The sequence below is a fragment of the Penaeus chinensis genome, chromosome 28 (genome assembly GCF_019202785.1).
Source record: "Penaeus chinensis breed Huanghai No. 1 chromosome 28, ASM1920278v2, whole genome shotgun sequence".
Lineage (NCBI taxonomy): Eukaryota > Metazoa > Arthropoda > Malacostraca > Decapoda > Penaeidae > Penaeus > Penaeus chinensis.
In genome coordinates this window covers 21,979,822-21,995,446 of record NC_061846.1, presented here as the reverse complement: position 1 = coordinate 21,995,446, position 15,625 = coordinate 21,979,822, and the positions used below count along the sequence as shown (strand labels likewise).

The 15,625-nt window shown below is 36.3% G+C and overlaps 1 protein-coding gene and 1 long non-coding RNA gene across 2 annotated transcripts in view; both read right to left on the bottom strand.

Moving 5' to 3' along the window:
* Window positions 1-5,897: 5,897 nt before the first annotated feature.
* LOC125039824 lies at window positions 5,898-12,192 on the bottom strand. The gene is made up of 5 exons (XR_007116151.1): window positions 11,761-12,192; window positions 9,999-10,129; window positions 9,070-9,773; window positions 8,466-8,628; window positions 5,898-7,829 (listed from the first exon to the last, which is right to left on the bottom strand). It is a non-coding gene; the product is annotated as an uncharacterized LOC125039824 (long non-coding RNA).
* A 2,260-nt stretch (window positions 12,193-14,452) lies between these two features.
* LOC125040005 overlaps window positions 14,453-15,625 on the bottom strand; it is a 1,397-nt gene continuing 224 nt past the window's right edge. The window contains exon 1 of the mRNA XM_047634413.1: window positions 14,453-15,625. This exon is cut by the window's right edge and continues 224 nt beyond it. Coding sequence (XP_047490369.1) covers window positions 14,509-15,625 — 1,117 coding nt within the window. The 3' untranslated portion in view covers window positions 14,453-14,508.

Sequence of the window (15,625 nt, the reverse complement as noted above, 5' to 3'; positions counted from 1 at the left end):
TATTTTAGTTTTATTAATTTGGCTTTCTTTATAAGAATTCTACATTTTGGTTATTTGTACTTTCTCATTGTAATGATCAGGGTTTTGAAAATAAGTATGTCACAGATCAAATTACCAAGTTAATAAGATAGTTATAAGATAGGATAGCTAATTCTTTGAGGTTTGCAGTGTTTGAATGTAAGAAAAGCCTGGATATTCCTTCTATAATGCACAAATCTCAAATGCTGACTGTTGTACTTAGTACTTAGAGGTTTTCTGAGTACTGAAAAAGAAAAGTTTACAGTAGATGTGGACCTCTTTTGTCATGTTCCCCAAATAAATTATTTGATTGCAGAAATTTTCATAATGACAAAACACTTATACAAAGATATATACGCACAAGAGCACACACATGTATAAGCGTACATACATTCACATATAACTACTTTTTATATAAAACCTTTAATCTGAAAGATGTTCATTGTATAGAGCCTGACTCAGTTGCAATATTGCAAAATTTTGGCAAGCAGTTGTAAAGGGAAAGAGAAAAAGTCCTTGTGTTTACATCCTTAACCTTTTCCTTTCATCTTGTTTGTGAATATCCAGGGCTTTTTATTTTTCTTATCTCTAGGTGAAGTTACAGCAACTTGTGCCCAGTCAGTGAATTGAAGAATTATAATCATGTACTTACAGACTTAGAGGATCAAGGAGCACCAACTCCCGATGGAATATGAGTGAGATGTTATCTGAGTTTTGACTGGATGCATTATTTTGAGAATCTCAAGCTGTGCTCATGTACTTTGTAATCAGACCCTATACAAAAAAAAAGGAATAGTCCCTTATTATATGAATTGTTTATCTTTTTTTAATCTTTTTAAGAGACTTCAGAAATATGGTGTTAGTCTCGTGCACTGTCACCACTTTTTAAGGGAGTCCCTCTGGCTCAGGTCTGTAGTTAGCCAAGGGATACATTTACCTTTTTTATAGTTTTTATTATTTTTTTTTTTTTTTTTTCTTCTTTTTTTCTTTTAGATCAGTTAAAATGGAAATTGTTTTGAAATGCCGTTCTATATATTTTTACTTCTTAGTTGCATGTTCAAAGAGTTGAATTAAACGGTTTGAAAGAATGAAGGATATGGGTTTTATTTATTTTTATTTTAAGAGAGTTTGGTTTTAGGGTAACTATTTCTCTCATTTTTCTCTCTGTTCAGTAGTTGCCTAATGTAGCCAAGTGCATGACACTTGCCTCCATAGCTGCAGGTATCTTGGAAAATGTTGTATTTTATACAACACTTTTCACAAAATCCATCATTCTCAAAAACTATATATATTTTTTTGAAAAGCATAGCCTATATGATTTTTATAAGGCTAATCTCTATATTTTTTCATAGGTTTAGATATTGGGAAATGAAGTATTGTGGTTCCCAATGTTTTGAATGAAAGGAACCTATATAAAATGTATTAATACATTTTATATATAATTCTCATCAAATATTTTTACTCCCTGGTATGTGAACTGATATGCTGTAGTTACACAAACTGGAAGTCTCTCCTTTTTTTCTTTTCTTTTTCTTGTTTGTACTTCTAATAATACTCTATTATTACTCAGCATTTCACAGTTTGCACTTTCATCATATATAGGTTAGTGGGAGTTTTTTTTCCAGCCATGAACAATGGACTGCATGCAACTTTTGATGTGGCATGCTAGGAGCTTGTGACTACTCAGTTATTATTTGATTTTTAACCATGTAAAAGTTTCATGCTTAGCTCCTATATATCTTTACATGTATGTGTGGTTATGAAGGATAAAAGAGAACTTTTGTTTTTAAGACCTGTAAGAATGAGAATAATTTTAATTATTTGCTTATCCTTGAGGAAGTACCATTATTTGAACTACTTTTATTCTTTCATATTTTTATTTTACAAGTCGGGTGTGATGAACTAGGGATTATTTTTAACCTGATTTTTTTCCCCCTTTCAAAGATCATCTAATCAGAATTTTATCATATTTTGGGGATTTTATAATGAATGAATACTGAAGTCATTCTGTGTCTTCATATACATATACATATATATATATATAGTAATTTATTTTTGAAATTTATATGCTTTTTGCTGTCTTCTTATCCCATTCTGACAAGTGGCAGAATACAAATAAAAATCTTGCTTGCCTGACAGTGTTCCGTGTTAACCCCTTCACGACGGGTCACGTCTATAGATGTCAAAACAAACAGCTCAAAATGTGGCGTGCGGCTGTATACCGCAGCAGCGCGCCAAAGCGATACGAGCCGGTGCGATATACTGAACTCTAATCGCCAGAGCGTAGTTTTTTTTTTTTTTTTTTTTTTTTTTTTTTTTTTTTTTTTTTTTTTTAAGTTTTCTTCACCCGTCACCAAGGGGTTAAGTGTTGCCTTTTGTGTGTAGCAGGAATCGCTAGGACTTCCTACTTATAATCAGGGTTGCTAACCATTGCTATTTTTAAGAAAACTGTGTAACCATTCTTCTTTGTTTCTGAAAGGTTGTTAAAAGTCCTTGTTAAAAATATTCAGTGCAGCTAAAGAGAACAAGTGAGAAATGAAAGTTTGGCAAGGCACAGAACTGTTGTATTATAAAAAAAATTCTTCCGTGATCCTTAAATGTATTTGAGTACAAATATCAAACAAAGTGTCTCTCCAGGTATGAGCCCAACTGCTTTAGGGTTAGTCTGGGATATGAGGCATTTGGTCTCAGAAGTTTATTTCTTACAAAGGTAGTTTTATAACATTAGCCGCATAATTTGTTTTTAATTTTCCATCTGTGTGTGTGCGTATGTATGTATGTGTGCGCGTGTGCACGATTGGCATACAGTAGAATAACATATGTGGATTTTGTGTAAGAATTGTTTTCCTTTACTTTATTTTCTAGAACAATCTATAAATAAACTTCAAGTGTTATTTGCAGCACAATCTGCCTATAGCACTGAGGCAGACTACAGATATTTCATACAGACCTTTGTGAAATCAACACACAGATGAAAGCACTTCAAAGAATGGAAGGGGGAGTGGGAGGTTGAAAGATATGGGGAAAGCACTAAGTGTAACTGAAGTCTTTAGAATTTGGAATGAATAGTTTCTACAGCTTAGCGCGTTGTCTTTTGCTAATGGTGTGGCTAGTTAAATTCATAGATTGCTCCCTTTCTTTTCCTCTTGTTTTTTCCTTTCTCTCCTTCCTTCCCTTCCCTTCTGTGGCTTGGTTGCAAGAATCACAGTTCACAGCTGGACTTGTGTAAAGGTTTCCTCAGGCTACGACTACAGAAAGCTTCTCTAGACTCTGAATACTGTGTTCTCAGGTGTAGAGATTAAACCTTGGGAGTTACCTACTTCTTTTTCTATTTCTTCCTTTAAAGAAAAAAAAAAGTTTAAACTATTTTTCATAGTTGGTATAGTTCTCATCATATGGTCAAATGAAAAGGAAAAGGAAATGAAGAAGAGAAAAGGCAAGGTATAATCTTCCTCTCCCTTATTTTTTTAATTACTTTTATTATTTTTTTGTTTTGTTTTTTATGCACTCTGATCGTTTTTTACCTTTTGATTATTATTTTTATTACTTACCATTACTTTTATTGTTATTATTTATTCTTGTAAGGTTCAAAGTTTACACCAATGATATAGTTTTGTTTCATTTTCATTTTATATATGTAGACCTTTTACTTTTGAGTAATTCAAAAGCCAGATACCATGCAGTCGTGTTCCTCTTATGTGCAAGACAATTCTATGTTTGGAGGCACATTTCTTTTATGTAATTATCCTTTTGTCTCCCCCCAACCCCTACCCATACTACTACTACATTTTTTTTTTTTTTTCCTTTTTTTTTTTTTCTTTTTTTTTTTAATATAATTCTTGTAGTATAAAAATATTCTTCATTAGTGAAGGTGCTATGGAGTTCCAGCATTGGTGATCTTAAAACTTTGGAGGCCTCTTAGGAAAATGTGGATATATTCCATGTTTAGTGGTGAGGGTCATGGATCCTTGCGCTAAAGGTTAGGTGTAAGCATTTGTAGCCTTAGCAGTGATATTGGAGGTGCGTGTGAATAAAGCATCTGCTAGATGAAAGTGTTTCAATATCCTCGACGTCTTTTCTCACACCTAGAGATTGAGATTCTTTTCAACATTGTAAGAAATATTGAAATGATATGAATGAGAACAATAACTCTATAGAGAAAGAAATGCCATCTCATTTTCTCACATTTTTTTTGAAGATCTGATACTGAAATATATGTCAACATCTTTTATTTTCAAATGAAATGAACACTAACGTTTTCCATTAACAAAGAATGAATCTTCCTTTTTATGCTTGATCCTAAACTAGTTATAATCATTTTACCAGATTTGTTTAATGTAAAATATACTTAAAAGTTTTTGAAGACCATTACTCTCTTAAAATTATGAATCTTATATAAATGGGTAGAGTTGCTGCCTGTGATCATACTCTTTACATTTCGCAACCTAATAGAAAACAGCAGTGAAAGAAGAGAGGTGGAATCATGATCAGAAGACCACTCCCAATCCCTTGCTTCTTGTTATGGGAGTGGAGGAGGGCACTCCAGGGGATCACCCCAGCCTTGGTCCTCAGCCCTTATTTTTTTATTGAAAAATTTCTGCCGCATCAACATCTAAGGTCATTAGTGGTGAATACAAAACATATTGATAGGGTAGGGCTTGGGGGCTTTGCCCACTAGATTTCCAGAATGGACATTGGCAAAAATCAAACAAATGTACCAAACATCAAAGGTTACCCAGCATTATGGTAAAGTGTGGCAAAAAGGGTAAATATGAGTTACCAATTTGGATAAGTGGACAGAAGGAGTGAAGAGAAGGAAAAGGAAAGAGGGAGAAGAAAAGACCCTTTCTGGTCCGCCCCTATGTAATGTTCACCTTTCAGTTCCACACATCTGTTGTCCTGTCCATGCTTTGCTGTAGCTCTCACTGGTTTCCCCCACCTATCCTCTCTTTACGGACCTCCCAACCTGTCAGACATCCTTACAGAATCCCACACTTTCTGCTTTGACAACCTGTTCTCCTTCCTCAGATGCATACATATCCTTCATTTGAGCTAAACCCCCTTACCTAATCCTACTTTAACCCATTCACTCATCAACTCATATACCCATCTTTAACCTTTCCAAGATTACTCTAGATTGTTGACTAACTAATTACTCAACCACACTTTACTACCCTTTACAATTGTGCTACATGACCTTAGATGTCTAGCACATTTATTTTGCTTTTACCCATTAACCATTAACAATTCATCCTCTTCTGTCCACCTATACTAATACTAAACTCATTTTCACCCTTTTTGCAATACTTTATTATAATGCTACGACCTGTGATGTCTAACACATTTATTTTTTTTAACCATTAACCACTCTCGAAATCCAAAAAAAAACTTCCTTATTTGGGGCCAATTATGACCTTAGATGTTGACGCTGCAGAAATTTTCCAATAAATATATAAAAATGACCAGAAGACAATGTGTAACTAGGAGTGATCCCCCAATCATTTGCTCATTGTTGTCATGGGGGTACTTAGGAGATGGAGACTTAGGCCTTTCTCTTTTGGTCTTTTCTCCTCTCCTTTTCCTTTTCTTCTTCATTACACTTATCCTGATCATTCACTCATTTTTACCCCTTTTTGCCACAATACTTAACATAATGACCTTTGGTGTCAAGCATATTTATTTGTTTTGTCTATTAATCATTCAGGAAATCCACAAACATCCCCTTATACACAAACTTCCTTACCTGGGGACAAAGACCCCTATTCTGAATAGCCACTAATGACTGGATGTTAACGCACCAGAAAATTTTCAATAAATAAACAATAACTAGGAGTGAAATACCACTTAGCTCATAGAGTTAGGGACAGTGAAAAACAAAAACAGGGCTTTAAATATATATACACCTTAACTGCTATTAACAAATCACAAGACTCTGTTAATACTAAAGGAATGCAGGAAAGGAACACGTACATTCAATAATTTATATTTTTGTCATTTTATTATAAGCCAGTTGTTTCTATGACCAAATATGCAGTTGAATACAAGCAGACAAGTTTTTGTTTCTTCATATCAATTTATTATGTTGTGATAGTAATAAAACTTTAAATTAGAGTATGTTATAAATGTATAAAAGAATTAAGTATTAGATAACAATCCTTATATAAAACATGTCAGTATTCAAACTCAGTACAAAATAATACTCAGTAAAGAATTCAAAATCATGTAGTGGCACAGTACAGCACCGCCACAAATAACACACTATACTTGGACGTGAATCTAGAAAAAATTTGGTACCAATAGTTTCTCTCTCAGAATTCCTCTCCTCCCTGATAAGGGTTCTTTTCCTGGGCTTAACCCATCAACCACAGGTACATGTACTGTCCACTGTAGTTTTTTGGTGAATTTAGTTGCTCACAGATGGCTCCACAAGTACTCTGCTACCATAAAGTCAATTAGGCCCTAGTGACCATGTCTCAGGGTTTTTTTTCCAACACTTTTAACAGCGATAATATTATTGTTATTTTTAACATGATGATTATTATCATGATATTAAAATACTAACAACAATTAAAAAATACAGAAAAGGGTAAACGGGTGAGATAGGTAAGATTGACAACTGAGTCCTTGGTGACTAAGCAATTGTGGAACCATCTGTATGTAAACACATCATCAAGGACAGACAGTTCAGTATTGAGGAGAGGTGACCAATGACCTTGTATGTCTCTCATGCAAAGCAGCAATTCTGTTGCTGATGTTCCAGCAGCTGTCACCAAGTGGCAAGAAACTTCATGCAGTTGCAAGTGTTCCTTTGAGATCTTGATCACTGATTGAAGTAGGTTTATTATGTGTAAACACATAAATAAACTAAAATTGCAATGGACACAGCATGTATGTCATGCCATCCATAGCTAGTAGGTTAAATTTGAGATATCATTACTGCTTTCCCATCGGAGTGTTGGCCATCTATTCCCTGGAGCAGGGGAAACATTCGGCTGAATGACCATGCTGTGAAGGACAGCAGTGGTGATAGTGATCTCTTTAGTGCTGTAGAGTCCCATCTGCATCCTTTTCACCAGGAAGGCAAGGCACCTCTTGAGAAGGCTAACAAACCTCTTTTGACGGCTTTGTGGGCATGAAAACTGGTGTGCAGTTTATGGGTATGAGCATTTGGTGTGTGTGCTAGTTGGAGCTCTCAATAGGGACTCGTGTGAAGACCATCATGTGTACTGTTTCATCTATCAGCTGCTAGGAACTGAACTTGAGGGACACAATTTGGTTCAGCCCTTGCTGGTGGTTCCCCTAGCATCAAATTTCATTGAATTTTCTTTGAATCTCCCACATAGTGCATGCAGTGGTCTCTAGTATTCTTCAGCTTTGGTCCATTTATTGTGAAACTTTAAAAATGCATATTATTAACAATAGCAGGTTTTTCTGTCTTAGGGAATGTCTTCCTTTAATTTTCTCCCTTTCTAGTGCTTGGCAGGGATGATTTCATTAGAGTCCTTACACAATCTGGCTTTAACTGAATAATATCCCTTCCTATGCTTGTATAATTTACACTAGTCCCTAAAGGCTTGGATGACTGTAACATCCATGCAGGCCATGCACTTCACAAAAGCAATCCCTGATCTCCAAGGTTAAAGCACTGCCTGTTGGTAACTTCACTGGCTCCTGATATATGTTATTATTAACCTGGGTACTCGCATTGTATATACCCTGAGTAGCATTTGAGCAATCAGAAAATGCTTACTGGTTTCCAAGGTTTGATGTCCAAAGGTAATAAGCACTTGTAGCTTAGGTAACTGGACTACCTGTTTAGAAAAAAAAAAAATCTATGAAGGTCCATATCAAATAATCACTAATACTATTTTAATGAACATTCAAGAATTGTATATCCATATAATCTGAATTTTAGAGAGACTGTCAGGATAATTTACCCATTAATGCCACACAACTGAACTGTTGACTGTAATATTGTTTAGTAAATTTTGTTTACACAGCTCCACAAGCACTTAGTCACCAAGGAATCAATTAGTAGGCCTACCTGACCTCACCTCATATCCCTATTTCTTGAATTAATGGGAAAAAAATTCTGATGCTTTTATTGCCATTATTATTATTCTCATTATTATTATTATTATTATTATTATGATTATTATTATTATTATTGTTATCATTATCATTATCACCATCATCATTATCATTATTATTGACATTGGGATTATTATCATGTTGTTATCAATATTAATGGCAAAAAGAAATAAAAAAATAAAAAAATCTTTTCAAAAATCAAGGAAAAGGGTAAACAGGTGAGGTCAGTTAGGATTAGTAGTAAAATAGACTCCTTAGTGGCTTGTGGAACTATCAACAGGTATGCAAAATGAATCAACTGAAATAACACTCGACATCACAGCATCAATGTTTTAAAGTGCAAAATATTACATTACCTTTGCTATTGTGTGCTTTAGGAAGATCATCTCAGACAAGCGTAATATGGGTTTTTGTGCACACTTGCCCAGCCTTTACTGAATAAATAAATCCTCTTCTGAGAGTTAGGAACACGTCTGTCTGGCTCGCTGCAGTTTTTGTGCTAATGGCGGACCACTTGAGCTGAAACAGTGAATAAAGAAACTAATAACAATAATTATAGTAACATATATTTCATGAATCATCATCCTGTCAATAGCCAACAATTACAAAATATAGGGTAACTAAAGAAACATTCTGATATCATTTAAATTATTATATGAGTAGAATAACTGACACAAAATCTCCTATCAAAATTTGGTTCAAGTTAAAATGGTATCAAAGCTTACATTATTCTCCATTAGGTAAAGCATACTCTAGCTCAGTGAACCCATATCAAACTCAATAAATATGGCCCATTTCTTTGGCAGCATTACACTGTATCAGTTAAACTTATCAATAAACATAACCTATGTACCAAAGCACAAAAAACAGTGGAAATTACATTCATGTAGAATAAGTCAGTGTGAAGAAAAGAAGGTAAAAGTATGATAACATCTACCTGTCTCTTCCTACCGATCTTACCTTTCTGGACATTGCAGTTTTACACGACTCCAGATCGTGAAGGTTTGAAGACTGGGGTTATTCCTGAGCCAGTTTTTCCTCATGTACCACCTTAATCTTGGTTCTTTGCACACATAAAATTCTCCAAAAAATGTATGTGCAATCATTTCAAAAATATGTTTCAATCTGTTTACTTGATTTTATTCCCTGTTACACTTTGAAAAAACATTTCTATTCACTAATGGATAATGGTAGAAAATTTATTTATATATTAAAAATATTTTGTATATGGGAAAGGGCATTCACAAGGTTTCATATTCACTATGTTTCAGTCTCATCCTCCAAAGTACTTGAGACAAAATTGATATTTCTCGATAATATTTTCGATCTGTCCTTCTTTGACGAGACGTCATTTATAGCGATCTTACTGTCTTTTGATTTCTTCTTTTCTGTGCCTCTGTTGCTTGATGAAATTTCCAAGCCATTTTCACTCCATATCATCAACTTTTCCTTTTTATTTTTATCTCTGGGTTCTCTGCTGCCTTCTTCATTCTGTGCAGCTTTTCTGCTTGTGTTTGCAAGTGAAGCTTTTGCCTTGGTGCTTGCATGTATGTAAAGTCTTTTATATGTGTTCCTCTCCTTTTCTTCTTGCTCCCTCTTTCTCTTTGCTCGCTCACTCTGACTTTTTTCCTTCCTCTCTTTAGCTTTGTTGGATGCCAGTGCCCCTGCAAGGAAAGGAAAGGAAAAGATCACTATCACAGTTCTTGCTATCACTGTTTATCATCATCAACTAAGCTTTAATAACATGTGGGGGAAAAAGTTAATGACTGCTACAAATAATATCACTTATTCTACCAAGCATATTTGATTTCACTTACTATCATAGATACTTATTATAATCATTACTGTTATCAGTCATGAAAACTCTCATCTAGTAAGATAAAACCAACCTAAAATTGTGTTATGAAGGAAGGTTTTATTTGTTGAAGGAAGTCTATTTTTCAACCATCCCGATGGTCCACAAGTTTCAGCCCTTTGTGCTCCTCTCTTCGCTTCTCGCAGTAAAGCCTCCTCCGCCAGCCTGTTGGAAAGAAAGTAAAAGTAATTATTAACTATACCTCAAATTTACATGACTATGATATTTCAATTATGATGTTAACAATAAGAAATTATTTTCTCTTATACATTACACTACATATAGGAAAATAAGAAGTAACTCTAACTTGGCAAACCAAAAATATGACACTACTATTTTTCACATTAATTTTTTAGGGTAAAGCTCTAAGTTACATCAGTTCCTAGCCTTGCGTAATTTAATCTAGTTTAGCCAAGCCTTGCTGGGCCTTGCCTAACCTAGCCCTGTCCTATCCTAAAACAAAATTAAAATATAATTGCTGGAAAGAATACTATATACCTTTTTTAAAAATTATAATAAAAACATAAACACAAACTTCTGGCCTTTCTTTGTAAATAGCAGACACGACAGAACAAGTATTAACTATCTTAAACTACTGACATATTTGCTGATTTTGGCCATAATCATTCTTGAGCATAGCATTTATACTTTATTTCTATATATTTGCAGTGGCTGTAAAAAAAAGTTACATGTTTAGTACAAACTAAAATATTTACATGGTATTCACTGCATACAATTTTGGAAATAAGAGCAGCATGGAAATAAAGAAAAACTAATATAAGTCTCTTAAAGAACACAAGAGACAAGACCATTGTTTATAATACTCCACAATCAAAGATAAACCCACTGTGCATCTATAGGTTGCTACATTTGTCACAACCTATTTTCTTCATTAACAACATTATCATTTGCCTTAGCAGATTATTTCATGTATCAATGTGTAGTTTTTCCCTTTCTTTATGATAGTGTCATTAGATTTTCCTGTAAATGCGTACAAAAATATTACATGTTGCACAATTTTCTTATTATCAACTTGTGAGGGAAGTACCACAGATGAAAAGTGTTTCTGTCACTCTATCCATTACAAAGTTTACCTTGTGTCATATGGCTGTGTGAAACTGAAACTATACCCTTTAACCAAATAGGAAACATGTGCAACATGTAATATTTGGGTAGACATTAGCAAGAAAATACAACATTATCATAAAGAAAGGGAAAAACTACACTTACCGATACATGAAATAATCTGCGTAGGCTAAGAATAACATAAAAAATACGGAAAATATATCATGACAAATGGCAAGCATTATGATAAGCCCACAGTGATCAGGTGGGATTCCCCAGTCGGGAAATACAGCCACTGGGTAAGGGTCTGATGGTAAAGCCCCAAGGTTAGGAAGGTTTTTGGATCATATGGCCATGTTTTTGGATACTAGGAAGTGGCTGGAGTAATAGAGACTTTTAGACTGAAAGGGGTGCAGTTCCTTAACTAACAACATTTTCTTTAGACTATATCATGAGCATTGGAAAATATGATGTTCGTGCATGTTATACCGTAAGTAATGGAAACAAGGAATAAAAATTGGCTGCGTGAAACTATAAACAAAATACCCTTCGTTGAATGTCAGATTTTCACTCTTATCTGAACTTATCTTTAACTATAAGCATCAGAAATATGTATATCTACTCCATTTATAAACCATATTCAAGCATTTTTGCCTAGCGATTACGGAAGATGGCCATTAAATCCCCTTATTTACCTCAATAACATCTACAATTTCCCTCTTTAGACTCACTTTGATAACTCGTCGTCTGTCGGCATCGTTTCTCTCACTCGTCTTGATTTAATTCGTAGACAAAAAATCACAGAAATAATGTTAATTATAGGAATAAAAACACAACAGCCAGCTCTCTCTCTCTCTCTCTCTCTCACCTCTCGGTTTGTTTACATCGATAAATAGCGAAAATCGCTAATTTCGAGCAGATTTTTCCTATGCTAGCGAGTTCGTCTAGCGAAGTCTGCTACGAAGCGAGTGGATTTTGAGGTTTTTGGTTAATTGGTTGGGGTTTTGAGAAACCATGCACGACAGAGGGACAGAAGACATCACTTAAACAAGCCATTAACATTAAAACAAAATTTGCACCTCAGATCTCATGGGGGGGGGGGGGGGTAAATTAACAGACAGTTTTGGTAATGAATGATGTCTAACTGTATAGTGGTTATTTACTCTGGGATTACTCCTGATGTTGAATGTATATGATTTGTAAAAAATAGAAAATACATGGGTATCTGAGGAGTACTAGGACATCCAGACGGTCATCCCAGATTCATGTAACCAACAGCTTAAAGAATATCGTAGGAACTTGCAGCATTTATAAAAAATTTTAAAAATTTCCTTAGGGGGGTTCTGGGATGTGAATATAGCATTTATATCGTTCTTCCACCTTCCTCGCCAGCTCCAAGGTCTATATAAGTACTTATATAGACCTTGACCAGCTCCAGCTCTATTATTGAATACGAATGTCTTAATGACCAGACGGTACTTTTCCTTTTGTCCATTCTCCTGAAACAAATTATATCAACAAGAAAACTGAAACACTTGAGAATCGCTCAGACTGGGCTGGTTATTCAGTAAAACCTAATTTTTGTTTGGCGCATTCTTGCCGTGCCATTTAATAATCTCATTGATTTCCATATGCCGTCCCTTTGCCCTTCGATCAGTGTCCTGAGTGACAGATTACAGCACCGAATGCTTAGGGCCTCAATAGGTCTCAAATCTACGGTATCTTATTGTATATTCGGAATGCATATGGAACAATGTCTTATATTCACTACATAGGAGAGGACATTGCAGAGGTTATTTATACGATTGTCTTTAAACATAAGAAGGTTCGGCCTACCCATAATGCTCTCTTTTCAAATACGAGAAATTAGACTATTTTGTCAGCTAAATAGAAAAGCCTGTACCTTCCCCCTTGCATATTATTGTTTGACTTTGGAGACATGGTACTTCATCTGTCTTCACACGATATTTGATCAGGTACCGGAAGTTTTACATTAAACCAGAATCAGATATAATCATCATTTTTGTTCATACGGCATCTGTCCCTGGATAGCCCAGGATGAAAATACACTTTTCCTAAGGCTCTTCCAAATTATCTGTTGCACCAGATGTTCATTGCGCTTTCTGTCAGTGTATGCCACCACTGTCAGGTTGAAAAGTATACTCATCCTGGGGGCCACGGGGTACTTTCTGGGGGGCCATGGAGCAATATGAAAAATTTGACGTCGAATTAAACTGAATTTTATCTCACCTACAGTACTTACATATGATTTCCTCTCACATAAAAAAAAAAAAAAAAAAAAAAAAAAAAAAAAAAAAAAACATAAAATATTCTTGTCCTACATATACATTGACACCATTACATTATTCATAACAATTAATGAATGAATCTGAAAATACGACGGCCACTGAACGGGGCCATGGAGATTATTACGTTGGTCGGGGGCCACAGAATGAAAAAGGTCGGGAGAGAGGGGTGATTGCGAAGGGCCAGATTTATGTATATGCTAAATATTAAGTTATAAGTTAATGCCTCACACTTGAAAGGACCTTCATATTTTGATATTTTAAAATTCATTGTACATTGCTTTCATTCAATACACAATGAGATGCTAATAATATATCTTGACTTTTTTCATTTTATAAGGGACCTCCAAACTTCTTGCCAAACTATATCCGGGCTTAGGTGAAGGTAAGAGTTAGGGGTATAATTATATAGTGATGGGGGGCGGGTGAGCAGCACGAATAAACTGAGATGGGTGAGGTTAGTATATCTAGCTTCCTTGCTTTTAAAACGGAGTGCAACATATGTACTTGGCATGATACCGCACCTGCTGTGTATTTGTACTGGATATCTGTAGGTACCTTCATTAGATTAGGCCTAAACCATCGTACTGTAGTTTTTAAGAGGGGCGCTGTGGATGATTTCATTCTTTTATTTCAATACAAGTTTGACCTACAGTTATTTGTAATACGAAATTTACCCTTACTTATAAATTATATACTGTCTCAACCTGTACCTGTATCTGTGCAGCCATCCCCTCCTCTCTTGTCTTTCTCTTTACGTCCCCCTCCCATCTCTCTTTGCCTGTCCCTCTTCTCCCCTTTCTTTCTCTTTTGTTATTTCCACTTCTCTCTCACACTCCACCCCTACCGTCTTCCTCTCCTCTCCTGGATCTCTCCTTGTGCAATTTTATTAACGCTGGAGAGTGCATGCCATGGACAAGTAGGGTAAGTGAGTGGTTTGGTGGATAGGAGGGCGGATGGGTAGGAAGGAAGTTAAAGAGAGGTGGGTTCTTTAATTTTAAGAATAATCAACTTGCAGCAATCAGCAATTATATGATCCATTTAGCCGCCATTACTGACGTTTCCAGGGTGCACCACGAGGAGGCGGATCACGTCTACACCCCTTTCCCCCAATTTTTTGTTTCTTGTTTTAACAATTTGCGTTTGTCTTTTTCGGGACTGGGGATCTTTATTTCAGGAATCAGGATCATCACTTTCATCGCTGCTGGAGTCCGAATCGGTCAGTTCAGTAGAAAATGTCTCGTACATGTGTTCAAAGGCATGGTCTTTTTTTATGTATTCATCTTGAAGCTCCCGTGTTTGTTGTACGTATTTCATCCAGTCATCGGGAGTGACATGATTAATGGCCTGAAATATAAGCTCTCCAAGTTTGTTGAAATATTGCCAGTTATCCGAATTCTTCTTGACTTCGTCTTTGATCTGAACCCAAACCAACTCGATGGGATTAAACTGGCTGTGATACTGAGGAAGGCGGAGAACCTTGTGCCCAGCGGCAGTGGCGAGTTCGTCAGTCACATAGCGATGGGTATCTTCCTTGTGCAGTTTTACCAGTTGAAAAAGTTCAGCTTTGGTGTGAGAGGAATCGTGGGGAATGGAGTTATCTGTTAGCCATTTGATGATTTCCCCCTTTCCCGAATTGATTGAGGGGGTTTTGTGGAGCTCCATGTTGTGATACGGGGCGTTGTCCATAATGATGAGTGATCTGGGAGGGATGTTCGGCAAGAGTTGCTCCTGAAACCACTTTTTAAATGCGTGGCTGTCCATCGTATCGCTGTAATCCCCTTTTCTTCCCATCCTGGATTTGTACACGAACATCGCGCCCTTTACGAAGCCTTCGGAACTCCCTGCATGGACAATTATGTACGTTCCACCCTTCATGCATCTCGTGCGGGCCCCCACGAGTCCTTCCTTGTGGGTCCAGTCCTGGTCGGCCTTCATGTTCTGGTTAATCCAGGTCTCGTCAAGGTAAATTTCTGGTCTGGGGCTCTCGCTGCATCGGTTGGTCCTCAGCTCCCTTACGAACTTGCTTCTGGCAGCTACGACGCGAGGCCGTTCCACCAGCATAGCACAGTTTTTGTAAAATTTCTTGTACCTGAACCCCATGTGTTGCATCAATCGCCAAAGGCTTGATCTGCTCCCCTTGAAGTTCAGGGGCGGCTCCTTCACCGTCTCCATCAGCGAACTGAGGGTTGGCATGTCTCCCCTTTCGTAAATGGCGAGGATGGCCCTTCGCAGAGCATCCTTGTCGACGTCGCCGATCGTCGTGCGCTTGGGAGCCCTTCGCTGGGGG